Consider the following 27373-nt stretch of genomic DNA (forward strand, 5'->3'; position numbering starts at 1 on the left):
GGTTAGGTTATGGCTCTGAGTCCTTAGCATGCGGAGTGTCATGCCCTCTGTGGTGGTCATTTTGCCACACAACTGACTAGCATCTGCACGTCCACAGCTTTGGTTCTCCAGAGCAATCTCAAATCTCCGTAATAAGCATAGGATAGCATTGACACACTTCAGGTTTAAGTCTGAGACTTTTTCCTGATGCCGTATGTCTTGAAGGAATCAAATTTGCCTTCTTGAGAGAGAATTATGAATTCAGGACTGCAAGATCATCCTCTCAAAGAGGTTTTTCTTATTTAAATAACCCCTCCAGGTTAGAAGTGGCAAAGACTAAAAATGGAAAGAAATGACACTCTTGGCAGGCGAGAGAAAAGAACAACTCCCTTGCCTCTGTCCTCTTGCTGGTGGGCAAGGGCGCTCGCTCTGACTTTGTTTTGAAGTGCCTGGAGCCAAAGAGCAGTTGTCAAAAGTTAATGGTATGTTACCCTAAGAAAGATGGATGCCAAGGTGGACCTAAGTAAATTCACATGCCGTCCATGCTGGCTGCTGTCAACTCAGCACATGTGCATTCACCTCCCTTCAAGGGCAGGGCAACCTTGTCTGCGATAAAAATATTACCTCCTCCTCTCTTCTGTCTTCCTGTGGCACGAATTTTGAATGATCTGCTTTATGATCTCTCTTTTATCTCCTGAATACCTAGCGACCATCCCTGAGGTACTGTTTCCTAAAATTCAGCTCTTTTGTACTCAGCATTTGCAGAATTGATTTCCCACCTAACCTCTCTGTGTGTCTTCCTCATTGTCAAAATCTGCTTCTCCTCAGAGGGTCACTGATCAGATGCCCTTGGAGCCAGATATAGCACCTTATTGTGTGTGGCATCAATGTTAAATTTAGCCTTAGCATGGGTCCCAGGATCAGCCCCTTTGCATTAGTCTCCTTTCGATCCAGTCTTAGAAGCCTGTGTCCATTCATAATCGACACTCATATCAGAAGCAGCAGCACTGTGTGTTCCAAGCCAGGCATATATATTGTGTAAATATAAACTGAAAGGCGCTGCCATCAATTATTCGTCCCATTCATTTCAGTGGAGCTTGAGGATGTCTCTCTGCCAAATTACTCTGTGTGTGTGTGTGTGTGTGTGTGTGTGTGTGTGTGTGTGCGCGCGCGTGCGCATTAAATAAAATGAAGGGGGACGGGTAATTTATAAAATCAGATAATTGGAAAGATATTAAAATCCTGAAACTTCTTATCTTGGCAAAGCACAGCCTGGACCATCCTTGAGGCAAAAGTGGGTATTTCTTCTTAAGATGCATTTTCAAGGTTTTGTGACCTTAGAATCTCATCTGTTGGTTTTTCAAATTTGCTTTGAAATTGGGTCTTTACATCAGGATCAACATTTATAACAACTTATTACAAACTTAATGATAAAATCCATTCCTTGATTTTAAAAATATCTTCTAAGTAAGAATTTATTGAGTGTAGGGGAAGCTTTCTTTCCTTTGAATACCATACCTAATTTTTTAAAATATAAAATTGTATACTGTATACTAGGTCTTAGACTTGGTAGTAAAATAGAACATTTGATTGAAAAGAAGGGGGCAAAAAAACCTCCTACAACTATGAAATATGCAGTACTAAATAAAAATTGTAAGGCATGTTTTCATGGTTAAGGACATCAGAAGCCTATTTTTATTTTAAATCTGTTAAAGTTAAAATGAATAGTAACTTACCCTTGGCAAAGTCCTAGAGAAAAATACCAAAAGTGATTTGAACATAGTTCTAATTTACTCCTGATCTTTCTCTAATGGAGGCTCTATTAAAATTTAATTTAATATCTTTTCTTGGAAATAACTTTTACCTCCCTGGAACTTGTAACCAAAATCATTAGTATGATATTTTTCTTTGGAGTTCTATAAAATAATACTTTTTCCTCCTAGAGGTTTTTCTTTTTTTAAGGGGTGGTGGATATTCCATAAAATACAGAGAGGTGGATGGTTTTCAGGCGTACAGTTAAGTGTTCAAAGTAAATTTAATATGTTTCACTGTACTCTGTTTTCCCATTGTTTTCAATAGCATCTCCATCATCTTTAGCTTCCGGTTTTTGCAACACTGAAGCCATTTTATGGGTTTTTCTTTTCCATCTGTCACCAGGCTTTGCTCATGTGCTCTTTTATTCTCTTCTCAATGGCTTTATCCTAGTCTGGGGCTGCTTTACCCTGCAAAAGAAGGGACCACAGTAGGCATTGCCTTCTTTTTAAAATACAAAATTTTTTTTCTTTTCTGGTTCAAAAGCATTTGGTGATTCCTGCTCCAATCCACGACTCACTGCGTAACCAAGGATAAATTACTTAACCTCTCTGAGTCTGTTTCCTCATCTGTGAAAACCAATAAGTGTTTTCGTGAGGGTGAAATAAGTAAACACATGTGAAGCATTCAGCACAGTGCTTGGCACATAGAAAGCGGTCAATCATTTTTCTATTTTTTTTATTTTAGAAAATTTGGAAAATGAAGAAAACTGCATAGAGAAAAAATATCACCCAAACTCTTACTAGTCTGAGATAACTAATGATTCATATTAACGTAATTCAACCATTTTCCCCTCATATGTGTCGTAAACAAACTGCTTTGTAATCTGCTCTTCATTATAAACGTTTTCCTACATTATTAGTATTCTTTCATAACATGATTTTTAATAGCTGCATTGTATTCCATTTCTTGGCTATCCCATGACATAATCAACCAATTTGTAGACAAACATTCATTATCTTGAATAATACCTTGATAAACGTGTTTGCTACACAAGTCTTTATGCTCATCTTTAGCTTTTTCTTAAAATAAATTCCTGGAAAGACAATTACTAGGTTAAAAGTGTAAATTACTTTAAAGTTTTTGTTACTTTTTTTCATTTGCTGTCCCAAAAGTGTCTGATTTATATTCTGATTTATATTCCAATCACAGTGTAGAAGGCCATTTTCCTTTCCTTCAGACTTTTTACTCGTCTCCCTGCTTTAATCTTTCTCTCTTTCAGTGCATTTTAAGCTCAACTCCAAGCACATTCTTACTCAGACAAGATTTGATAATTTGTTCACTCTTTTTGATGTTTTGGTTGTTTCCTGTTACTAACTGCTACAAATCAAAGCTCCCCGGTTTAACAGGGAGTTAAAACTTCTCCACCTGCCAGCTCTCTCAGACTCCTAGTTTCATCACCTTCTTTTATGATTTCTCCCCATGAACTCACATTCACTACTTTCTACATTGCTTTTCTTTCCTCCAGCAAGAACTTCTTACCTCGAAACTGATCCTTAAACACCGGAATGATTTCCTGATTCTTTTTCTTCTGCCCTCTTTAATTTCTCTCCCTAGAGGCCGCTCAGCACTCACAGTAGCTCATATGTTAAACAAAATTCATCTCAAGATTCATGTCTGTTTTTGTGTTAGTTTGTAAAATGTGTTTTTCCAGTGTTTCACCTGTGTGTGCTGTTTGCATGTTAAAACTGCAGGTTGATGGCAGAGGTCTGTTCTCCCAACAGTGTCAAATCTAATGTGCTTCACTCAGCAGACGCTCAATAAATTAGAATTGGCTGGCTAACAGGTTTTCTTTTTAAGGTGAACTGTGAAGCGTTTAGCAGCTTTTGAAATGCACTTTTTTTTTGCACTCTCCCTCCCTGTCCCCCACCAAACTCTTTCATATACACTGGTTATTTCTTAAAGAACATTCAACTGTTATAGTAAATAGCATTTTAGCATAATGACCTACTAGGTCAGCATTCTATCCACTAGGTTCCCAGAATTTAGATCCTCAATCGTCTGCTTCTTTTATCGTTTTCATCCATTGAGTCCTTTTACAGGTATAGTATAACTCTAGCCCTTTTCTGTCTTTCAGACTGAAGTTGGCATGGGTGATATGAATGTATGCACATTCCGTAAGAAGGTGCTTCGGGCACCTTTTGTGCCCTACCTCACAAGCTTTTAGCTCATCTTTTTATTCTAGCTGTTAACCATCTTCCCAGGTGTAACCGGAACTGATGAACCTGTGTCTTCCCCTTTCTGTCCTGAGGCTTCTCGGCCACCACCTGGGGTATGTTTGGGAACCTACTCAGCAGTTCAGACAAGCAAAACCTGAATGCCCAGGAGGAGTTAACACCCCTCAAGGCAACCCTTCACTCGGACACAATTCTGAGGCATTCTACATGACTGCTCAGAGAGTCCCTAGCAGAATTGAGTTCATTGCCAAATGAAGAAATTAAGGCAAGAATGGAAAAGATCAAACAATTATGGAGAGGAAGTCGTTAAATAAAGCTTCATATACAGCTTTGTATATGAAGTACATAATTTACCATGTTGGCATGTGAATGATGATTTGGGTTTCAGCCATTTACTTCCTAAAATAATGGCTCCAATAATGATTTAAGACCAGGTGTAGTTCCATTTGCCAGTAGAAAACCAGACTTGTATGCTGTTTCTAGAATCATGAAAGGAATTTCTGATTGCAGGCAAAGAATTATGAACTGTCCAAAAGTTTTCTCTAAAAGCTATCTCAAAGTCCCTGATTCTTGGATACAGTGAAGATATTAAGCTTCTATGGTAGAGAGTACTGAACTGGGTGCTGGGAGAACACAAGATGTGTAAGGTACAGTCTTTACATCAGCCAAACTGGGGAGCTAAAATGCCTTTACCTCTATAAATACTTGAAAGACTGTTGGTTGCTATTAGGTGGATTCACTAACAGAGTTTATAGCATTTGAGCCTACTTTGAAGGATTGGCCAAATCCATAATTTGCCTACTTTCACTCAAAGTTATTTTGAAGATACAGAATGATAACAGCATAAATTGCTCAGAAAAGTATAAAGTACCGCACAAATGTAAGACACTGAAAATGGTAACAAAGTACTGTTTCTGATAGTTAGGTTATAAGAATATGCAATTTAGGACTTAAACTTCTAGTAGCACTTATCATTGATTAAAGAATAGATAAGTAATCCTATATTTTAATTTTGTTTTTCACTTCGTTTTTAGAATTCTAGTGAAGTTTTAAAATTTAAATTGCTATTTGTATTATCTATCACTTGTGCAATAATTCCAATCTCAGTTAATAATATGACAGCCTGTTTTTTTATTGAGATATGATACATTAGTTTCAGGTATACAGCATAATGATTCAATATTTGTATATGTTGCAAAATGATCCACCACAGTAAGGTCTAGTTAACCACACATAGTTATGCATTTTTTTCCTGTGATGAAAATGTTTAAAATCTGTTCACTTACCAACTTTCAACTAAGCAGGACAGCCTTATTAACTATAGTCAGCATGCTGTACATTATAACCCCAGGACTTATTATTTTTTTTGTAAGTGGGAGTTTGATATCTTTTAACCACTTTCACCCATTTTGCTCACCTCTGGCACCCACCAGTCTATTCTCTTTATCTATGAGTTTGGTTTTTGTGTTTTTGTTTTGTTTTGTTTTTATTTTCCACATATAAGCGAGATCATAAGGTATTTGTATGACATCCTGTTTTTTGGCATAGGTTTATGCTTGAACATAAGGTTTTGACTGACATTTGAATACATTTAGAGAATCACCTCAGTATAAAGGTGATTTCTTGAAATATCTTGATAGAAGCTAGTATTTTGCTAGAGTTGTTTCTCTCTATTCCTCTTAACAAATCTTTCCCAGAGGAAAGAACTCTATACAGTAGTCCCTCAGTATCCACAGAGGATTGGTTCTTGGATACCAAAATATGAGTCACTCAAGTTGCATATTAAATGGTGTAATATTTACATATAACCTATGCATATACTTTAAATCATCTCTAGATCACTTATAATACCTAATACAATGTAAATGCTATGTAAATAGTTGCTGGCATGACAAATTCACTTTTTGCTTTTGGGAACTCTCTGGTATTTTTTTGGAATTTAAAAAAATTGAAGTATAGTTGACATACAGTATTATGTTAGTTTCAGGTGTACAACATAGTTATTTGACAATCAGGTATGTTACAAAATGATCACTACAGTAAGTTCAGTAACCGTCTGTCACCATACAAAATTATTACAGTATTATCAACTACAGTCATACCTCCGAGATATTGTGGGTTTGGTTCCAGACTGCCGCAATAAAGCAAATATTGCAATAAAGAGAGTCACAAATTTTTTGGTTTCCGATTGCGTGTAACAGTTATTTTTACATTATAGTCTATTAAGTGTGCAATAGCATTATGTCTTAAGAAACCAATGTAATGTAACTCAATTTAAAAATACTTTATCTTTTTTCATCCGCTGAGTCCACTGAGTAAGATAGTTAGGTAGTTTGTGATTGACATGTACACACTGCTGTATTTAAAATGGCTAACCAACAAGGACCTACTGTATAGCACAGGGAACTCTGCTCAATATTATGTAAGAACCTAAATGAGAAAACAATTTGAAAAAGAATAGATACATGTATATGTATAACTGAATCACTTTGCTGTACACCTGAAACTAGCACAACATTGTTAATCAACTATACTCCAATATAAAATAAAGTTTTAAAAAAACAATTTACAGAAACAATTTCATGGCTTGAAATGAAGACTTTCTGAAAAAAATATTTTATTGCTAAAATGTGCTAACCATTATCTTACAATGTGGGGTTGCCACAAACCTTCAACTCTTAAAAACAAACAAACAAACAAAAAATTGAAGCACAATAAAACAAGGGGTGCCTATATATTCCTTATGCTGTGTATTACATCTCCATGATTTATTTATTTTATAACTCGAAGTTCGCACCTCTTAATCCCCTTCACCTATTTCACCCAACCTCCCACTCCCTCTCCCCTGGCAACCACCAGTTTGTTCTCTATATCCATAAGTCTGTTTCTGTGTTCTTCGGTTTGTTCGTTTGTTTTTTAGATTCCACGTATAAATGAAATCACATAGTGTTTGTCTTTCTCTGCCTAATTTATTTCACTTAGCATAATACCATTTTGTTGCAAATGGCAAGATTTCATTCTTTTTTATAGATGAGTTATATTCCTTTGTACATACATGTACCATATCTTCTTTTATCCATTCATGTATTACTGGACTTTTAGGTTGCTTCCATATCTTGGCTATAGTAAATGGTACTACAGTGAACATAGGGGTGTATATATCTTTTTGAATTAGTGGGGTTTTTTCCCTTGGGTACATACCCAGAAGTAGACTTGCTAGATCGTTTGGTAGTTGTATTTTTAATTTTTTGAGGAACCTTCATACTGTTTTCCATAGTGGCTGCACCAATTTACATTCCCACCAACAGTGCACAAGAGTTCCCTTTTCTCCACACCCTTACCAACACTTGTTATTTGTGGTCTTTTTGATGACAGCTATTCTGACAGGTGTGAGGTGATATCTCATTGTGATTTTGATTTGCATTTCCCTGATGATTAATGACATTGAGCATCTTTTCATGTGTCAGTTGGGCATCTGTATGTCTTCTTTTGAGAAATAGTGTATTCAGGTTTTCCGCCCATATCTTTTTTTTTTTTGCGGTATGCGGGCCTCTCACTGTTGTGGCCTCTCCCGTTGCAGAGCACAGGCTCCAGACGCGCAGGCTCAGCGACCATGGCTCACGGGCCCAGTCGCTCCGCGGCATGTGGGATCTTCCCGGACCGGGGCACGAACCCGTGTCCCCTGCATCGGCAGGCGGATTCTCAACCGCTGCGCCACCAGGGAAGCCCCTCTGCCCATTTTTTAAATGGATTTTTAAAATTTAATTGTATGACTTCTTTATATGCTTTGGATAATAACCCCTTATCAGATACACCATTTGCAAATAGCTTCTCCTGTTCATTAGGTTGCCTTTTTGTTTTGCTGTGCAAAAGCTTTTTAGTTTGATGTAGTTCCATTTGTTTATTTTTGCTTTTGTTTCCTTTGCCTGAGGAGGCAGGGCCAAAAAAATATTGCTGAGATCAGTGTCAAAGAGCATACTGACTGTGTTTTCTTCTAGGAGTTTTATGGTTTCAGGCCTTAAAGTCTTTAATCCATTTTGAGTTTATTTTTGTATATGGTGTAAGAAAATGGTCCTTTTACTGAGGCCACACTGGTGTGCAGGACTGGCCCCCGGTACAGCTGGCTGTAAGGACTGTCTACAACTGTTGCAGGTGCTCTGGTGTGCAGGGCTGACCCCTGGGGCGGGAGCCGCTTTGGGGGGATGCCGGTGCCTGCCAAGGGTGCCCGATGGGATGGGCAAGGCTGAGGGCCACGTTGGAGGAGCTCTGGTGCTGGCTGAGGGCACCTACCTGGGCTGGTGGGGCAGGGTTTCTTTCCAAATATTTTCTGTCTGCAGCTGGTTGAATCCACAGATGTGGAACCCACAGATACAGAGGGCTGACTATACATGAAGTTGTACTGTTTTAGAAATGAAATGCCAAAATTTAACTCCACTACAGTAAAAAATATAGGCCCAGTTCCAAGACCTCCACCATGATTTGAATTAAAAGAGTAAATCAGTGGACACAATAGGAAGGAAACGTGTGGTATGCTTTCAGTTATACTGAATACACCAATATTTGTTAAACGTGCATTATGGAATTATTTCCTGTACCTCATAGATCTTTCCAAGGAAAAAAATTAAAGACACGTGTTACACTGAATAGCAAGGTAGTGTGAATTTTAAAAGAGTTATTCTGCAGGATGTCTCTTCATTCTCCATTGTCAGGAGAACTGTTATGAAACTCTAGAATTAAATATGTTGTGCTAATGTGCTGAGTCCATTTACATTCTATGGAATAATTTTATTTGTTCTGCACTAGCTGGCTGGCAGAGAAAATGAACAGTGTTTGGTGATATTTTAAAGTTGTAATTTCATCAGCAACCGACTTAGGGGATCCAAATATAAGTCTGGAAATGAAGTGTTGTGTGCTATATTTGGCTACTCTGAAGACTGAAATATAACTTTTTCCACCACTTCCCAGTGAGTTTTTCCTGAGAAGTCAGTTGTCATTGTTCTGGCAAGTTTCTTTTCATCCTAAACTGTGCTAACATTTAGAAGGAAAACTACGAAGGTTCTTTACCAGAAGAACATATTTTAAAGATAATTTTTTTTAATTACAGGAATTTTAAAAAAAATATTAAACTATGTAGATGTGTCTTCACCTTATTCTGGGCCCATACCCCAGAGACAATCCTGTTTAACAGTTTCTTTTATTTTAGTTTTCTAGTGATTGTGAGTATAATTTTAAACAATATATGTATGCCTTCATTTATTTATCAACCTTAGACCCTATACATATGATGGAGGACTGCAACTGTAAGAAGATGCCAAAACTCTTGGCATTCTCAAGAGATATGTTATAAGAATTTCAATTCTCCTGAGTCATACATGCTGCTGTATTACTTAATTTCTCCCTTAAAGTTCTACTTAACTTTAACTGTGATTCTTAACTGGAAGGGAAAAGAGTGTGCTATGGCCCCAGTCCACCAGAAGAATGTATCAGAATCTTTGGGAAGGTCTTTTTCAAAGTACAGATGTCTTCCTTCCTACCTCCAAGGGAAGCTTGCTTACCCGGTTGAAAGTCAGTGTGTGTAATTTCAGATGTTACTAGTTGGGAGTACACTGTGCAGATAATGTAGAAGCAGGGGAAAAAAAGTTAAGAATAAAATATATAAAGGCCAAGATATTTAAGTGGTGTGAACAGTTCTTTTCAGGTTGAGGCATCTTTGTTTTAGGTCTCTTCGTTTTCTCTTTCTCCTATTATTCCGTTATCAGCCCTAGCAGAGGGCTTTCCATTTTGTTTACTTCACAAGAGTTCCTGCATAAGCATTAACCAGCAGAGAACAACAAAGCAAAGCAGAGGTTTGGATGCCACAGCATAGGACGGCTTACTGCTGAGATGAGTTACTAGCTTATACATTCTAGATTAGGGCGAGTCAGATTTATATCCAGTAAAATTACTATCACAGGGCCTTCTGGGTTCAGTGGAATAGCTGAAACTCTGAGTTCAACTCCATGAATGCCAATCCATCATCTTTTGTACCTTTAAACCTGATAGAAAACTCTTAGAGGTCTGTAATTCTGTGTATTTGAAGATCAACCTTACTTGGTACAGTAGAGTCTACAAACGACAACAGTGACAAGGATGAGATTGTCTAAAGGGTTAGTTCCACAGTACTTTGAGTTCTCACTACAGCACCTGAGGGGAAGTGAAAAGCCTAAGATGAGAAATACTCATGGGGTTCTCTACTTGTTTTACCTGCAGACGGCAGCTGAATATGTAAAATCTCGACTCCCAGAGGCCCTTAAACAGCATCTTCAAGACTACGAGAAAGACAAAGAAAATAGTGTTTTGTCTTACCAGACCATCCTCGAACAGCAGATTCTATCAATTGACCGAGAAATGCTAGAAAAATTGACTGTGTCCTATGATGAAGCAGGTATGTTGGTCTTTAATAGACACACACACACAAACACACACACACACACACACACAATGTTTTTTCCCTGAAAAAATTTCTTTTTAGATTTTGGTTAAACTAGGTCCTTTTCTTTGGTAGAAGATGAAGGGCAGACTGGATTCAAAGTTATATAACATGGATTAACAGTAAGTTTCTTCTCTGCAGTTTTAGTATCAAAGATTTCATCAGGAGATTTCTAAAAATGGCTCTTAAATATCAAATCCCTTTAAAATTTTGGTTCTTTTTTAAATGGAATTGTTCTGGCCTTTTATCAACCATGTGCTCCTGTTGATTTAATCTTTTAAAGTGTCACTTCAATTTTGGATACCAGCTGAAAACTTTTACATCCAATAATCCAAGAACTGTTAGTTGCTTCAAGTGTTATTTTTTAATTTCAGAGTTCTTCTTTTCTAAAGAGGTACCATTTTTTTCCTGAAGTTTCAAGCTGAACTTGGCTTTCTTTTCCTTAAGCTTCTCAGATGAATCCTAGTCCCTAACACCACACTGGACACTTTGGTTCACTGCCTTCCATAAGTTCATATTATCCAAAGGAGCTTATTAATGAAGGCCTGGATAGACCTCCTTACAACACCATTTTATCTATTACGTGGTTTGTTGGCTAAAACCTAATTTTAATGAAACCAGTGCAGTATTACTTGGAATTATTAAAATCTTTAATAAAATTAAACTTATTCAGGAAAAATATCTTGATTAAAATTGTCATACCACCCCTGCCCGCCCCCCCCACACCCCGCCAGAAATGGAGAAAAAAGTATGGGAAAATAGGTTTCTAATGGTTAAACATTGGAGGTATTAATTTCCTTTTTAATACCAGGAGCTTCTGTTTTTATTTCTACAGGAAGTTGTTACTTTACATCTCATTTTCTTTCACATGATCTTAAACAGTCTCAATGCTGACGTTCTTAACATTTGATTTCAAGCTTGAATAGCAAACCGAAGAGCAGATTTTTAAAAAAACGCTGCACATGCCTAACCACTGATGCAGTTTTTCTAGTTATTAAGCTGTCCACATTTTCATTCAGCCTTTTAACCTCTTTACATCCACATGATAGATACCCATTTCTAGCCTCACCCAGGACATTTCTACTCTCTCTGATTCTCCTTTGCTTTATTATGTTTTCCAGATACAATGGCTCTCTTCTGCCTGTTGGGTATTTATTTATTTGGTCTCTGTATTTGTCTTGTGTTTAACATTCTTCTCTTTGGAATTCTCATTCATCTCCTCTCTCATCCCCAGTGGAGTAAAGTAAGGCTATGATCAGCCCAATCAAAATAATATTTAAATTTTCATAGCATCTCAGAGATCATAGAAGTCAAATAGTCCATCTACTTCCTGTACCCATAATCACTTTTTAAATTTTATTGAAGTATAGTTGATTTACAGTGTTGTGTTAATTTCTGCTGTATAGTAAAGTGATTCAGTTATATATATATATATATATTCTTTTTCATATTCTTTTCCATTATGGTTTATCACAGGATATTGAATATAGTTCCCAGTGCTATACAGTAGGACCCTGTTGTTTATCCATCCTATGTATAATAGTTTGCATCTGCTAACCCCAAATTCCCAATCCTTCCCTCCCCCACCCCACTTCCCCCTTGTCAACCACAAGTCTGTTCCTTATGCCTATGAATCTGTGTCTGTTTCATAGATATGTTCATTTATATTGTTGTTTAGATTCCACATATAAGTGATATATGGTATTTGTCTTTCTCTTTCTGACTTACTTCACTTAGTATGATAATCTCTAGGTCCCTCCATGTTGCTGCAAATGGCATTATTTCGTTCTTTTTTATGGCTGAGTAGTATTCCATTGTATATATGTACCACATCTTCTTTATCCATTCATCTGTCAGTGGACATTTAGGTTGCTTCCATGTCTTGGCTATTGTAAATAGTGCTGCTATGAATGTAGGGGTGCTTGTATCTTTTCAAATTATAGTTTTGTCTGGGTATATGCCCAGGAGTGGGATTGCTGGATCATATGACAACTCTATTTTTAGTTTTTTGAGGAACTTCCATACTGTTTTTCACAGTGGCTGCACCAATTTACATTCCTACCAACACTGTAGGAGGGTTCCTTTTTCTTCACCCCCTCTCCAGCATTTATTATTTGTAGATTTTTTAATGATAGCCATTCTTACTGGTGTGAGCCTCTGTTTCCTCATTGTAGTTTTGATTTACATTTCTCTAATAATTAGTGATGATGAGCATCTTTTCATGTACCCGTTAGCCATCTGTATGTCTTCTTTGGAGAAACCTCTATTTAGGTCTTCTGCCCATTTTTCGATTGGGTCGTTTTTGTTGTTATTGAACTGTGTGAGCTGTTTGTATAGTTTGGAAATTAAGCCCTTATTGGTTGCATCATTTGCAAATATTTTCTCCCAGTCCGTAGGTTGTCTTTTCATTTTGTTTATGGTTTCCTTTACTGTGCAAAAGCTTATAAGTTTGATTAGGTTCCATTTGTTTATTTTTGCTTTTACTTCTATTGCCTTGGGAGACTGACCTAAGGAAACGTTGGTATGATTTATGTCAGAGAATGTTTTGCCTATGCTCTCTCCTAGGAGTTTTATGGTGTCATGTCTTATGTTTAAGTTTTTAAGCCATTTTGAGTTTATTTTTTGTGTAGGGTGTGAGGGAGTGTTCTAACTTCATTGATTTACATGTGGCTGTCCAACTTCCCCAATACCACTTGCTGAAGAGACCGTCTTCTCCCCATTGTATATTCTTGCCTCCTTTGTCAAAGATTAATTGACCATAGGTGTGTGGGTTTATTTCTGGGCTCTCTATTCTGTTCCATTGATTCATATGTCTGTTTTTGTGCCAATACCACAGTGTTTTGATTATTGTAGCTTTGTAATATTGTCTGAAATCTGGGAGGGTTATGCCTCCTCCTTTGTTTTTCTTTCCCTCAGGATTGCTTTGGCAATTCTGGATCTTTTATGGTTCCATATAAATATTAGGATTACCCATAACCATTTTATAATGAGAAAACTGAGACCCACAGATTTGCCTGAAGTAACACAGTTACTTAGTTGTAGAGCTGGGACTCCAGCCTCCTCATTGCTAATCCAGCTGGGCTTTCACCATATTAATGCAGGTTCTCATTCACTCAGTAGTCATTTGTTGAATGCATAGCAATATGCTAGGCAGTTGGAAGAAAGGGGTATGAGTATAGAAAAGGAAAACAGAGACCTTCCTTAATAAAGTCTAGCTGGGCGCTGAAACATAGATATATGACTTCTGAAGAAAAATTCCTGAGGATTTTGAAATAAGTATGCTGTGTAATATGCACAAGCATTTTAAGTTAAGCTGAGGGGATGTGGCGTAAAGGAATAATGAAAGTGGCTCAAGTTTTCAATGGAATTCTTTAGGGGAGGCATTTGCCTAAACCCTGAGGGACAAACAATGAACATGGGTTTGTGAGGAGAAGAGAGATGCAGTCCATGTGATGAAGGGACCCAAGGGGACACCAAGACGGGAATCAACGTCAGCTGCAACCTCCCACCACTCAACTTTTCCTTCCTCAGGAATAATTTTCCACTCACCTGCACTGTTGTTGAGCAATGATTAATCTAATCTGCAGAGGGACATTCGTACGTGACCCTTAGGAACAAATACTTTGGCATGGAATTAATCTATCAATAAACTCTACAGCATGAAATAGTGGAAGTAACTACAGGATTGAGAGTTAGAGGATCTAAATTCCCAGCCTTTCCTCTAGCTTAATACTGGTATGATTAATGCCTAGATCCTCTGTTTCTTCATGTATAAAGTTGGGCTAATAAAACCTCACAGGGTTATTATGATAGTAAAATATATTATATTTGGGGAAGTCCTTAGTCCTTCATATTGCAAATGCCACTAGTGCTGAATGAGAACAGATTTGGATCTTGTCTACCACTGAGACCAGTTTAAAATGCTTGTTGAGTTTTTTCTTGACATGCGGTGTTTGGGGAGACAGCGGCAAATTCTTAAAAATATCTTCAGAAGCTCTGAGAAGTCAGGCAACAACTACCTTTAAATCACCCGCTCCAGGCTCCGTTTGCCCTTGGTCATTCCTGCATGAGGTGACACATGAATGTCACTGTAAGTTGTGAAATCAAAACACTGCCTTCTCCTCCACTACCCATATATGAACATATGAACGATTTTATTCCAAAAAAGAGGAGAAAATATCAAAAGTTATTACTATCTAACAGAAAAGAATTTCATCATGATACAAAGGAATCAGGACAGAAAATTGGTAATAATATCTAACACCTTCAGATACAAACATCTTACACTAAGTCACTCATTTGCTTTAAACTGCTTAGCTTCTTTCCATGCTTTCCCAGTTTTACTTCCTTGCATTCTTAATTCAGCTCTCCCAGTTTTAGGAAGTAGTAAATTGTTAATTAGACAATATCCTGGTCTCTTGAGAGGTTAATTTGTCTTTAATGCTCAACCACTGATAAATCAGCCTGAGTGACTTAATGACAGTTACCACCATCTGTGGCTTCTAAACTTCTAAAAGCAGTTAATGAAAAAAAAATACCTAGATGCTTGTCTGAAAGCATTGGCTCAGGACCTTTTCTCCCTCCTTTCTCTTTCTCTCTCGGTATCCTCTCGCCCCCTTTAAATACATATATATCTTAATGCTTTACTCATTCACAATTCAACTCTCCAGCAACCTGACATACTTGAAATCCAGCAAAAAATGGGGAGAAAGCTAAAGCCACATGCAACCATACCATGCCACAGACGCTATAGTTTCTCACCTAGGATTTATATATTATTATTTTATATAGTTCTGACCAGTTAGGTTATATTTTCCAATATGACATTTTCTTTTTAAAAATTATTTTTCTGAATTTGAGTGTTACACTTTTATTGCAGAAATAAATAGAAATAAGTAGAAGGGTATAATAAGAGACTAATAATTATCTATAATCCTACCATTGTAAACATTTTGGGTATATTTCCCTCACTCTAAGCTTTTTTTTTTTTTTTTGCGGTACGCGGGCCTCTCACTGTTGTGGCCTCTCCCATTGCGGAGCACAGGCTCCGGACGCGCAGGCTCAGTGGCCATGGCTCATGGGCCCAGCCACTCCACGGCATGTGGGATCTTCCCGGACCAGGGCACAAACCCGCATCCCCTGCATCGGCAGGCGGACTCTCAACCACTGTGCCACCAGGGAAGCCCTTTGGTTTTGTTTTTGCTACTATGAGTAATGCTGCAATGAATATATATATTTGTCTGCATTTCATGTGACTCTAGGGAACAGACTTTAGAAAACGTGGGTGTAGAATTAGAATTAGAAGGTGAGGGAAGGTGATGATACTTATACTTAGAGCAGACAGAGCAGCAAGATATAAGAGCAAAGAGCAAGTCCATAGAAATCCATAAAAAGTAGTCATCATATCCCCAGCATTGCACACTACACTCTAAGTCAAATCAGCACTCACAGACCCTGTATTACAGAGTTGACATCATTGATCTCCATAATGGTGGCCTTCATTCACAGAGATACAGTTCAATAACGTTAATTATACTCTGTATATAAAAATAGGGATTGTATAAACCAGTTTATAAAGATTTTCTTCCAAATGGTTTATTTTTAAGTTTGACTGTTAATAGGAGTAAAGATGTTTTGTAGTATAATTGAAAGAGGTCTTGGAGCCAAAAGACCCAGATTCTATTCCTAGCTCTGCTGCCAACCAAATATATGACCTTGAATGAGTCACCAAACCTCTCTAAAGCCTATTTCCCTATAAATCGAACATATGAACGGGATCTCATTGATGTCTTCCATTTCTAAAACTATGATTCTGGTATCTTGACAGTGGAAAACTCAGGCAGCCATAGTTTCTGCAAGGTTGCACTTAACTTCTTCTTGAATCTTCTGCTTTCTCTGTTGCTTTTCTCCTCTCTCCCCAGACAGCCCATGTAATTTGTTTATAATATCTGACTAAAAGAAGACCACCGCTTAGCTATGCTGGCATCTGCACATGAATTTGCCCAGTCATACTTTTGTTTGTGGGAAGGGCACTGAGACTGTATGAGTGAAGCAAAAGTAGATTTTGGAAGGAGACGTTCTGAGCCATCGTTCATGGATTCTTGTTAAGATTGCTTAGATTTTTTTTTTTTTTTGCGGTACGCAGGCCTCTCACTGTTGTGGCCTCTCCCGTTGCGGAGCACAGGCTCCGGACGCGCAGGCTCAGCGGCCATGGCTCACGGGCCCAGTCGCTCTGCGGCATGTGGGATCCTCCCAGACCGGGGCATGAACCCGTGTCCCCCGCATCGGCAGGCAGACTCCCAACCACTGCACCACCAGGGAAGCCCTGCCTAGATATTTTTATTAGCACTTAATAATGCTAAGCAAAATCTAGCATGAGAAGATATGGTTTGCATTTGATCCATTAATGTTTTTATTTGAATGGGAGCACAAGTTCATACACATTTCAATAGATTGGGTTTAGTAGAGAGAAATTTCCAAGGAAAACAGTTGCATGACTTGAAGAGATCAAAATAGCATTTCACACTGTCTCAGAGAGCGTCATGAACCTAAATATTTATTATTTGTCATAGTGGGCAAAAGCTGAAGGGTTGAAATAGCCCAAGAGGGAATCTTTTCTCGCATTATTTATTTTTATGCTTGTACATTATTCATATTTCTCTAAGCAATCTCAAATCGTTTATAATTTTTTCTTAAGTTTGGGCATAAATAATCTACACATTCCCTTGTTAAAGTAGTGTGATTTGTAATGCCTTGTGTTTGAGGGAATTGTGAGGAGAGTAGGCCCATTTATTTGAGAATGATACTCTCTGTTGCACAATCAAGAACCCTAAGGCATGGGGAATAGAAGTAGAAAGCTCCTCCTTCTCCCTTTGGGAAGAGCTGGCTATGCCTGTAAGAGGGTGGACAGTCCAGCGGTGGTATCTTGCTTCTAGCCTCGGGACAGTTGCCTAAGTTGCTTCTTTGATCTCCTCTCAGAGTTAAACCTAAGACCAGCAAAGGTTTTATTTGTTCTTACAGTTCACTAGAAACCCAGACAACTTTCCAATGAGCACATGTTTCTACCATGTAGAAAGAACACTTATGAGTAGAAAGCGGACCAGACAGTGCAGATGAGGGAGAAAACTCAGCCAGCTGTTTATATTGTGTTCATTTGGGCATCATTTAAAGCTGGGGGCCTGCAGATCCATTGACAGGTGTCAGGCAATCATGTAGGATTTTCCCAGAGGTGGTGAGGAAGGAGGAGTAGCATTGATTTGTTAGCCTTTGCTTGGTGATTGCCTAATGCAGCCTGACATTAGAAATGCGTGAGAGCTGAGCCCAAGCAAAGCTACCTGCCATGAAGAGACACCAAGTACTGAAATGTACTTTTTGGAGAAATGGCTTTTTGAAAGGGTGGCGAATGTGCTGTAAGCAATTTAGGAAGTAGCTGGAGGGTTCCCTCCTACTGAGCTTATTTTATTCTTCTTAATATAGACAGTACCCAAAAGTTACATCTCTGAGTTAATTGAGCCATTAGTGTCTGAGTAATCAGTGATCTCAAAAGGAAAACCATTTACTGTCATGGAGAAAAAAATTGAACACACATCGAGAAACCAAACCCAGGAAAGAGACTGTAAATTATTTAGGGCCCTTTCAGGTTTTCTAAGAATATAAAAAATTCAGTAAAAGGCCTTTGCAGAAAGTTTTTCACTCTAACAAATAGAGTGAATTTCTCAGTCTGTTTCTCAAACAGGTCCTAAGCGAAGAGGTGGCTTTAGGTTTCCTTAATTTATATCTTTAATCAGAACCTCATTTCTGGGCTCAAAAGATGTTCTCACTGAGGCTTTCTGTCAGGATTTGGAAGGAAGAGAAAAACAGGGAAACTTAAGAAACACGTCGTAAAGGGAAATTTAATATTGGTTGTGTAACCTCTGACACCAACTTCTGAATTTCTGTAAAAAGTTAAATCTTTTATTTTTCCATTATGAGAGTAATATAAATATGTTTTAGAACATTTTTAAAATATGGAAAAATAGAAAAGGAAAAGATAATCTCTAATTCCACCACCAAAACATAACCACCATCTTTTAGTATATTTACTTCTAGTCATTTTTCTCTGCTGGGTTTTAATAATTTGTGCCCAATTTTATACCTTTTTTCTCATTTAACACTAAAATATAATCATATTTCTCAATGCTCTTACAAGTTACTCAAAAGTAATTCGTAATGACTGCATAGTATCTTACTGAATGGATATGCCACAGTTATTGTTCCCATAACCTTTTAACATTTTCAGCATGGCCCCTCTTGTTTATTTGTGTTTCATTTCTTGTCACCATATAGAATCCCTGAATTTGGAGGTCTGTTTCTTATCTGTGAAAAGATGAGAATGGTGGTATGATTAACAAAAACATAATGAAGACTTCTGTAATGCAGCCAATTATTAGTCGTATAACAGTGGGAGCAGAGGACTAAAAGAGGTAGTTAAAATCCACTTATAAACTGATAACTTCTTTCTGGCCAGTAATACCAATCTTTTTAACCAAACTTGATTTGAGTTTCAGTTATAATTCTTATACTTCCCCCTTTATATCATAGATTTAAAAAGTCAAAAGATAAAGTGGGGGGGAGTAGCAACTAAACAGAGTGACTTTGACATCTACAAACTAGAAAACTATCCACCATGGCTGTTTGAAAGTACCCAAATATGTGATTCACCAGCCCTGGGGTTGGTTTCTATGTCTGTGGCGAGACATTGTGCCTCTCTTTGCTTGGTTTCATCGACTGTAAAAAAGGACATTGGATTAGATATTTTCTGAAGTCTTTCCCAGCTTTAACAATGTGTGTGATTTTGTGCTCAGTTCATTTAACGCTCATTGGTTCATTCAGTTATTTACTCTGTAAACATTGACCGAGTGCCTAGGAGCCAGGCATGGTGCCTGCCACTGGGAATGCCCAGGTGACTGCGTGGCCCTTCACTCCAGGTGTGTGTATGCATCTGTGTGGGAGTGGGAGGACAGAGTGACAGTGGTAGAAACGTAACTAGAGTGCAGTGGAATTAGTGCTACAGAGTGTGTGTTCAGAGGACAGTGAATGGGTAGAGGAGGAAAGAGTTAGGTTTGGGATTGAGAAAGAATTCTTAAATAAATCAGAAAATCATAAGAAAATCATAAATCTTTTGAGCTGTTTGTCTTGAATATCAGTTGCATGTTTAAAGGCAGGTTTATTATGAGTGATGCTTTTTTTCTTCTTTGCTCAGTAACTGGTGATGTGCCAGCGCCTTATACAGACCTATTCTTTTTTTTTAATTTTTTTAAATTGAAGCGTAGTTGATTTACAATGTTGTATTAATTTCTGCTGTATAGCAAAATGATTGTTTTTTATATATATTCTTTTTTATATTCCTTTCCACTGTGGTTTATTATAAGATATTGAATATACTTCCCTGTGCTATACAGTAGGACCTTATTGTTTATCTATTTTATATATAGTACTTTGTATCTGCTAATCGCAAACTCCTAACTTATCCCTCTCCCGTCCTTCTCCTTTGGTAACCATAAGTTTGTTTTCTATGTCTGTGAGTCTGCTTCTGTTTTGTAGATAAGTTCATTTGTATCATATTTTAGATTCCACATATAAGTGATATCATATGATATTTGTCTTTGTCTGATTTACTCACTTAGTATGATCATCTCTAGATCCATCCAAGTTGCTGCAAATGGCATTATTTCATTCTTTTTTTACGGCTGAGTAGTATTCCATTGTATATATATATACACCACGTCTTCTTTATCCATTCATCTGTCAATGGACGTTTAGGTTGCTTCTGTGTCTTGGCTATTATAAATAGTGCTGCTATGAACGTTGGGGTGCATGTACCTTTTCAAGTTAGTTTTCTCTGGATATATGTGCAGGAGTGGGATTGCTGGATCATATGGCAACTCTATTTTTATTTTTTTGAGGAACCTCCATACTGTTTTCCATAGTGACTGCACCAATTTACGTTCCCAGCAACAGTGTAAGAGGGCTCCCTTTTCTTCATACCCTCTCCAGCATTTATTATTTGTAGGCTTTCAGTGATGGCCATTCTGACTGATGTGAAGTGGTACCTCACTGTAGTTTTGATTTGCATTTCTCTGATAATTAGTGGTGTTGAGCGTCTTCTCATGTGCCTGTTGGCCATCTATACAAACCTATTCTTAACCTCTGCTGTAACATCACCTTCTACATTCTAAGTGCCGCTGTCCAACTAATTTTAGTTTACATCAATTAGCTTATATTAATATGCTTATCAGCATCACCTGCTTTCTTATGCGATCTCTCTCGCCACAGAAAGAAGAAATGATAATTCAGACTGAATTTTGTAAAAGTGATATGATGGGGAGTTATTTTTTTAAAAATCACATTTTCCAACTTCAAGTTACCTTTTTAGTAGAAGGCCTCATATGCACTCTGAGAATAAATTGATCCAAGTTTTGCAGTGTGCAAATAAAATTTTAAATTGTAAAGAACTTTGCCGAGAATACTGGAAACTGCTGGCTAATACTGAGGTTTAGAATAAGGACGTGCTGCCTCTGGTGATTAAAACATTTGACTAGAGCTGTGTTTTACCTTTCTAATCAAGTTATCATTGTTTGCCAGGAGGGAAGTAATGTTACTACCTGCTCTAAAGTAGTATTTGATTACAAGGCCTGGAGAAAATGTGTACACTTCAAAGAAAATAATTGTACCAGGTGGTCACAATTTAGACTGCATCGGCCAGCCAGAGACAGGATGCCGCTGCCATCTGTATCTCTTCCTTTCTGTACTATGGGAATTTTGTAACCAAGTTTCCTTAGATCTTGTTGGAATGCATGTAATAACTCTTAATGAGATCCAAGTTAATGGTAAGACCTTCAGTCTGTAGGGAAAAATCGGATAGTTTTTGAAGTGCCAGAATTTCTAATGTACTGTGACTGTCCATTTGTAGTGGTGAGATGTAAGCCAAAGGCATCCTCTGGCTGACTTTCAGACTCGGAAGATCTGTAATCATAGGCAGCTGGACTGCTGTTTAATGTCATTTTGCAAGAATGTCATTTTGCAAGAAATTCAATCTTCAAGAGCTACTAGATATTCCAGTCTCATCTGGTAAATTGCCTCCTGAAAGGCATTGTTTTTAAGCCACCTGCTATTGCCCAGAGGAATTCTCTTTGTGTTTCTTTCTTTACTCATGTCCTTGTCCCAAGGCTGTGTGGCTTAGGCTATTTCTGATGCTGGTTTGATGAGGTTTCTGCAGTATATAAAGAGGCACCTGAATGTGCTCTTGTAGTTCTGTAATCAGTCCAAGGGAACTGTAAATCAGCTATGTAGAAATCACTAGGACAAACACTGTTCATTCAACACAAACGTTTACTGTGTGCCGGGTTCTGGCTAGGTGCTGAGAGTCTAAGAAATGGGGAAGGACAGTCAAATCAGAGGTCTTCTCCCTTTGAATTTATTGCTAATCTGGACTACTGTCTCTATAAATCTGTTCTGTAAGAGGTGCTTCAAAATGACACCTTAGCTGGCTTCTTCCTTACCTGAGCCAGGGCCTTCCATTCCTCTGATCTCAGTCCTTCTCATTCAAGGAGGTAACACAAATTACACGTTTGTTATTTATATCCTACTTGCTTCCTGAAAGTCCAATTTGCTATACATACAATAATAATGTTAAAATAAAAACAGAAAATCAAAGCCAAAACGGAGGAAGGAAACAAACGCACTAACCATAAAGAACAGACAAAATGAAACAGTTTTTCATTGGAGACAACTTCTAATACTAAAGTTGATGGAGACTTTTTCACAGGGTACCTTGTACTTTGGATCTTGAGCAACATTATCTCAGCTTGAGTTTCCCAGAAGCAGAGGCTGAAACAAAAGGCTTGAGTGCAGACAGTTAATCTAGGAATGCAGCTGAAGGAACAGGAGTGAGGGACCTTGGGAGTGAACCAGGAAGGAGGGAAAAGAGAAACAAGGGGAAGCTGCCATGAGGACACAGAATGGAGCTGGCCTCCCCTGAGGGTGACTTCTGCTTAATCTGACTAAGGGAGTTTGTGAGTAGCATCCCAGAACCATCGCCAGGAGGTGAAGGGGGAAGCATTTAGCAGCAAGTCTCATCTCCTCGTTTGTCAAGGGTAGCTCCACAGACATTAGTTTCCCCGTACTTCTGGTTTACGTATGCCTGAGTGCTGAGTGGGTTCTGGGGACATCCCACACGTTGGCATCAGGGAAGCTCCAGGGAAGGGAGCAAGTGAAGGGTGAACCAGGGAAGGGTTCAGGCCAAGGTGTTCCCAGTGAATTTGAGGTTTTTGATGTCTTGTCACGGAAAGAATTCAGTGAGAGACAAAGTGATAGGTAAGAAGTGGATTTATTTAGAGAGACACGCACGGCACAGACAGAGCGTGGGCCATCTCAGAAGGCGAGAGAGCCCCGAAATATGACGTGGTTAGTTTTTTATGGGCTGGGTAATTTCATAGGCTAATGAGTGGGAGGATTATTCCAAGTATTTCGGGAGAGGGGTAGAGATTTTCAGAAAATGGGCCACCACCCACTTTTTGTCCTTTTATGGCTAGCCTCAGAACTGTCATGGCACTGGTGGTGTGTCATTTAGCTAATGTATTACATGAGTATATAATGAGGCTCAAGGTCTACTGGAAGTTGAATCTTCTGCCATCTTGGACGTAGTTGGTTCTAACCAATTTTTGTCATGTCCTATGGCTATGTCATTCTTTCAAAGATTGTGCCCTGCCCCCTTCCCTCCTGTTTCAAAGGCTGCTTCTGTCTGAGCTGGTCCCCGTACCAGTGGCTGGGACTGAGAGAGTATGAAATGCTCTGCAGGAGATTTGTCATACGAGCACAACAAATGAAATCTTAAGACAACTTTATAGGAAATACATGTGAGTTCATCTTTTTTTTTGCGGTACGCGGGCCTCTCACTGTTGTGGCCTCTCCCGTTGAGGAGCACAGGCTCCGGACGCACAGGCTCAGCGGCCATGGCTCATGGGCCCAGCCGCCCCGCGGCATGTGGGACCTTCCTGGACTGGGGCACAAACCCGTGTCCCTTGCATCGGTAGGCGGACTCTCAACCACTGCACCACCAGGGAAGCCCGTGAGTTCATCTTAAAGTCATTTCGTGTGTGACAACCATCTATAAAAGCATGATTATTCATGTTTTTCAAAGCTCCTTTATAGCATGTGGCAACGCAGAGTGTTCAAAAGCATTTAGAGGAAAAGCTTACATGTAGTAGAAGACGTATGTAAGAAAAGGAGAGGGTGCTTTGTTTGATGTGACAGTTGGCAGCTTTCCAGCTCAAACCAAAATAAATAACTAATCCTCATTTTTATAACTAATGAATTCAAGTACCTAGGCCCTTCAACCTGAGTGGCACAGTAAAATCCAGCTTTTCATATGTGTAAAAAATAATTATCTTCCATAGATAACGTACAGCAGTCGTTATTCTGGAGAGGAGAAGCTGGGAAAGGAGACTTAACTTTTTTGCTGAACCTTCATATTGTATTGTTTGAATTTTTAACTTTGTCCATGTATTTTCTAATTTTAAAAATTTATGAAAAATAAATAAAAATAAACAAAACCTTCCTAGTACATTTCCTCTTATCTTCAGTACTGGAAATGGAATATAATAAGGCAGAAAGCCAGTCTTCTTGTTTTCAGTAAAGCTTTTTACCTCTAAGTTATGTATATCCAAGGAATAAGTCAAGAAAGGAACTCAGCGACAAGGCCAGCCATCATGGAACTGCAATGCCAAGGTCAGAGAAGGTCAGCTGTGAGACCAGCTCAGTACTATGCCAGTGAGCACCTGGGTTCTTGGTAGTCTTCATGCCCTGAGCCAGAGCTGATCCCAGAGTCCAGGGAGGGGGCTGACCTTATTGCAGGGAAAAAAAGAAGTTCATCTGAAAGAGAACAGGATTCATGGGCAGCAAGCTGTTGGGAATTCAGCAGATTCTGATCTCACTTCCTATTAGTTGCCCGTGCTTCACCCTGAGCTTGGTCTTTCTGTGGCTGACAAGTTACCTGACTTGCTGCTTTAATTGGCCTTTTACTCAGATTCTCTTTTTCCTTAACTACAGCCAAACCTCTACTGATTCTTTTTTTTTTTTTTTTTTTGCAAGGAAGTGTAGTACAGTGGAAAGAGCCCAGTCTTTGAAGCCAAACTGGCTCCATGATAATTCCTTATGCTATAGCTTATGGGCCTTTTTATGAGGATTAAAGATAACGTATGGAAAATGATGGACATTTGGTGGACACTGTAACAACGATAGCCTCTCTCTTATTTGTTGTTACTTGGCGTATACTCAGCTTGGTATATAAGTGTATTTTTCCAATTGCTTTCATGGTAGAGAGGATTAACTATCATGCACTTTGCATAAATTACCTTCTTTTTTGCCCAGGACATAACAGAAACCAGCAAAATTCTGGCCCCATCAACTTCCTTTACATTTCTTACCCTGCCCTGGATAGAAAAGCAGTTCCTTGAGTTTAGTGTATTTGTAGTATGTTTTTATGTTTATTTGTTTTTACTTTCTCTAATGCTGTATGTTAGTTATCTCTTGCTACATAACAAATTAGTTAGTAGCTTAAAACAATAAATGTTTATTATCTCATACAGCTTCTGAGTGTCCAGAATGCTGGTTGGTTTTCTTGTGAGGCTGCAGTCAAGTTGTCAGCTAGTCTTTAAAGACGGGCTGGAAGTGTGACGTCCAAGCTTACTCATGTGGCTCTTGTCCGGAGGCTTCAGTTCCTTTCCACATGGGCTTCTCCACAGCCTGTTTGCTACCTGGCTTCCCTTGGTGTAAGTGACCTAAGAGAGAGAGCCCAGGAGAACCCAAGATGGAAGCTGCAGTCTTTTGTAAACTGATACCGAAAGTGAGATACCACAATTTCTGCCATATACTATTTTTTTTTTTTTTTTTTTGGCTGTATTGGGTCTTGGTTGCTGCTCGCAGGCTTTCTCTAGTTGTGGCGAGTGGGGGCTACTCTCTTTTGTGGTGCACGGGCTTCTCACTGCGGTGGCTTCTCTTGTTGTGGAGCACGGGCTCTAGGCACGTGGGCTTCAGTAGTTGCAGCTTGCGGGCTCAATAGTTGCGGCATGTGGGCCCTAGAGCATGTGGGCTTCAGTAGTTGAGGCGCGTGGGCTCTAGGGTGCAGTTGTGGCACATGGGCCTAGCTGCTCCGCAGCATGTGGGGTCCTCCCGGACCAGGGATCGACCCGTGTCCCCTGCATTGGCAGACGGATTCTTAACCACTGTGCCACCAGGGAAGTCCCTCTGCCATATACTGTTGGTTACACAGGCCAACACTAATTCATTGTGGGAGGGGTCTACACAAAAGTGCCATATACTGTTGGTTACACAGGCCAACACTAATTCGTTGTGGGAGGGGTCTACACAAAAGTATGAATGCCAGGAGGTGGTGATCTTGGGGGCATCTTGGCTACCACAGTCTGCATTGTAACCATACTTACTTTGACTCTGCCAGCTCCTCTATCTCCTCTCTCTAGTATCATCATCTTTCCCTCTGATTTCCTAATCACTACCTACGTCCTGCTTCCCTAAATCCAAAGCTGGAATGTTGAGCCCTGCACTCAGTACCAAGTAGCCTTAGGGTATTTACACCCAGCATCCTTTCCCACACCTGCAGCTTCATTTCATTTGACCAGAGGCAGTACCCTCAATGTATCAGTTCTTAAATGTTTTGAATATCATTTCTGACTTCTTTAACTCAGAATATTTCCTTCTAGAGCATCTTAACACAGTGTCCAGTGTTGTAGTCTGTTCAGGCTGCTATAACATAATATAGACAGTCCCCAACTTACGATGGTTCAGCTTATGATTTTTTGACTTTATGATCGTGCAAAACTGATACATATTCAGAAGAAACTGTACTTTGAATTTTGAGTTTTGCTCGTTTCCCAGGCTAGAGATATGCAGTAGGATTCTCTCTCATGATGCTGGGCAGGGGCGGCGAGCCGCAACTCCCAGTCAGCCACACGATCATGAGGGTGAACAACGGATTCTGACAACCATTATGTTTTTCACTTTCAGTACAGTATTCAATCAATTACATGAGATATTCAACACTTTATTATAAAATAGGCTTTGTGTTAGATGATTTTGCCAACTGTAGGCTAATGCAAGTGTTGTGAGCACATTTAGGGTAAGCTAGGCTAAGCTATGATGTTCAGTAGATGTATTCAATGCATTTTCGATTTTTCGGTTTACGAGGGTGATTTATCAGGATGTAACTCCATCGTAAGTTAAGGAATATCTGTACCATAAACTAGGTGGTTTTATAAACAACGGAAATTTATTTCACATGGTTTTTAAAGGCTGAAAGCCCAAGATCAGGGTGCCCTCATGGTCGGGTGCGGGCCCTCTTCTGACTTCCTGTGTGCTCACGTGGTTGGAAGGGCTCTGGAGCTTTCTCAGGCCTCTTTTATAAGAGTACTAATCCATTTATGAGGGCTCTGCCCTCATGACCTTATCACCCCCCCAAAGCCCCATCTCTTAATACCATCATATGGGGCATTAGGATATCAACAAAAGAATGGGGGGGGCCACAGACATTCAGACCATAGCACTCAGTACCTCAGCAGTTGTGAAACTGCAGTTTAGTTTTCACAGCAGTATCCTGAATACTTCAAAATTCAGGCATTTCCCTCTAGATGGTAATAGTTTCTCTCTCCATCTCTGTCTCCTTCTCTCTCTCATCCTTCTACAATCCCTCACTCCCCACCCCTCATCTTATTTTTCTCTTTGTTTCTTTCATTTAACTGGCTATGTTCTAAAAGTTATTACATTTTTAATTTTTATATTTATTAAAAATTTTGATGACTTGTTCTGTTAGTTTTTAAAATGGACAGGTAGGATAACTGTATAAATTGTTTTTATATTTAATTCAGCTGTTATCTTCAGTAAA

The 27373-nt window shown here is 38.8% G+C and overlaps 1 protein-coding gene across 1 annotated transcript in view; it reads left to right on the forward strand.

The window, feature by feature from the left end:
• The window catches only part of PPM1L (protein phosphatase, Mg2+/Mn2+ dependent 1L), a 321730-nt gene that overhangs the window by 185135 nt on the left and 109222 nt on the right, over positions 1–27373 (forward strand). Inside the window, exon 2 of the mRNA XM_024763562.1 lies at positions 10218–10392. Within this exon, the coding sequence (XP_024619330.1) occupies positions 10218–10392 (175 nt within the window). The remainder of the gene's footprint in view (positions 1–10217; positions 10393–27373) is intronic.

The sequence above is a fragment of the Neophocaena asiaeorientalis genome, unplaced genomic scaffold (genome assembly GCF_003031525.2).
Source record: "Neophocaena asiaeorientalis asiaeorientalis breed wild unplaced genomic scaffold, Neophocaena_asiaeorientalis_V1.1 scaffold395, whole genome shotgun sequence".
NCBI lineage: Eukaryota > Metazoa > Chordata > Mammalia > Artiodactyla > Phocoenidae > Neophocaena > Neophocaena asiaeorientalis.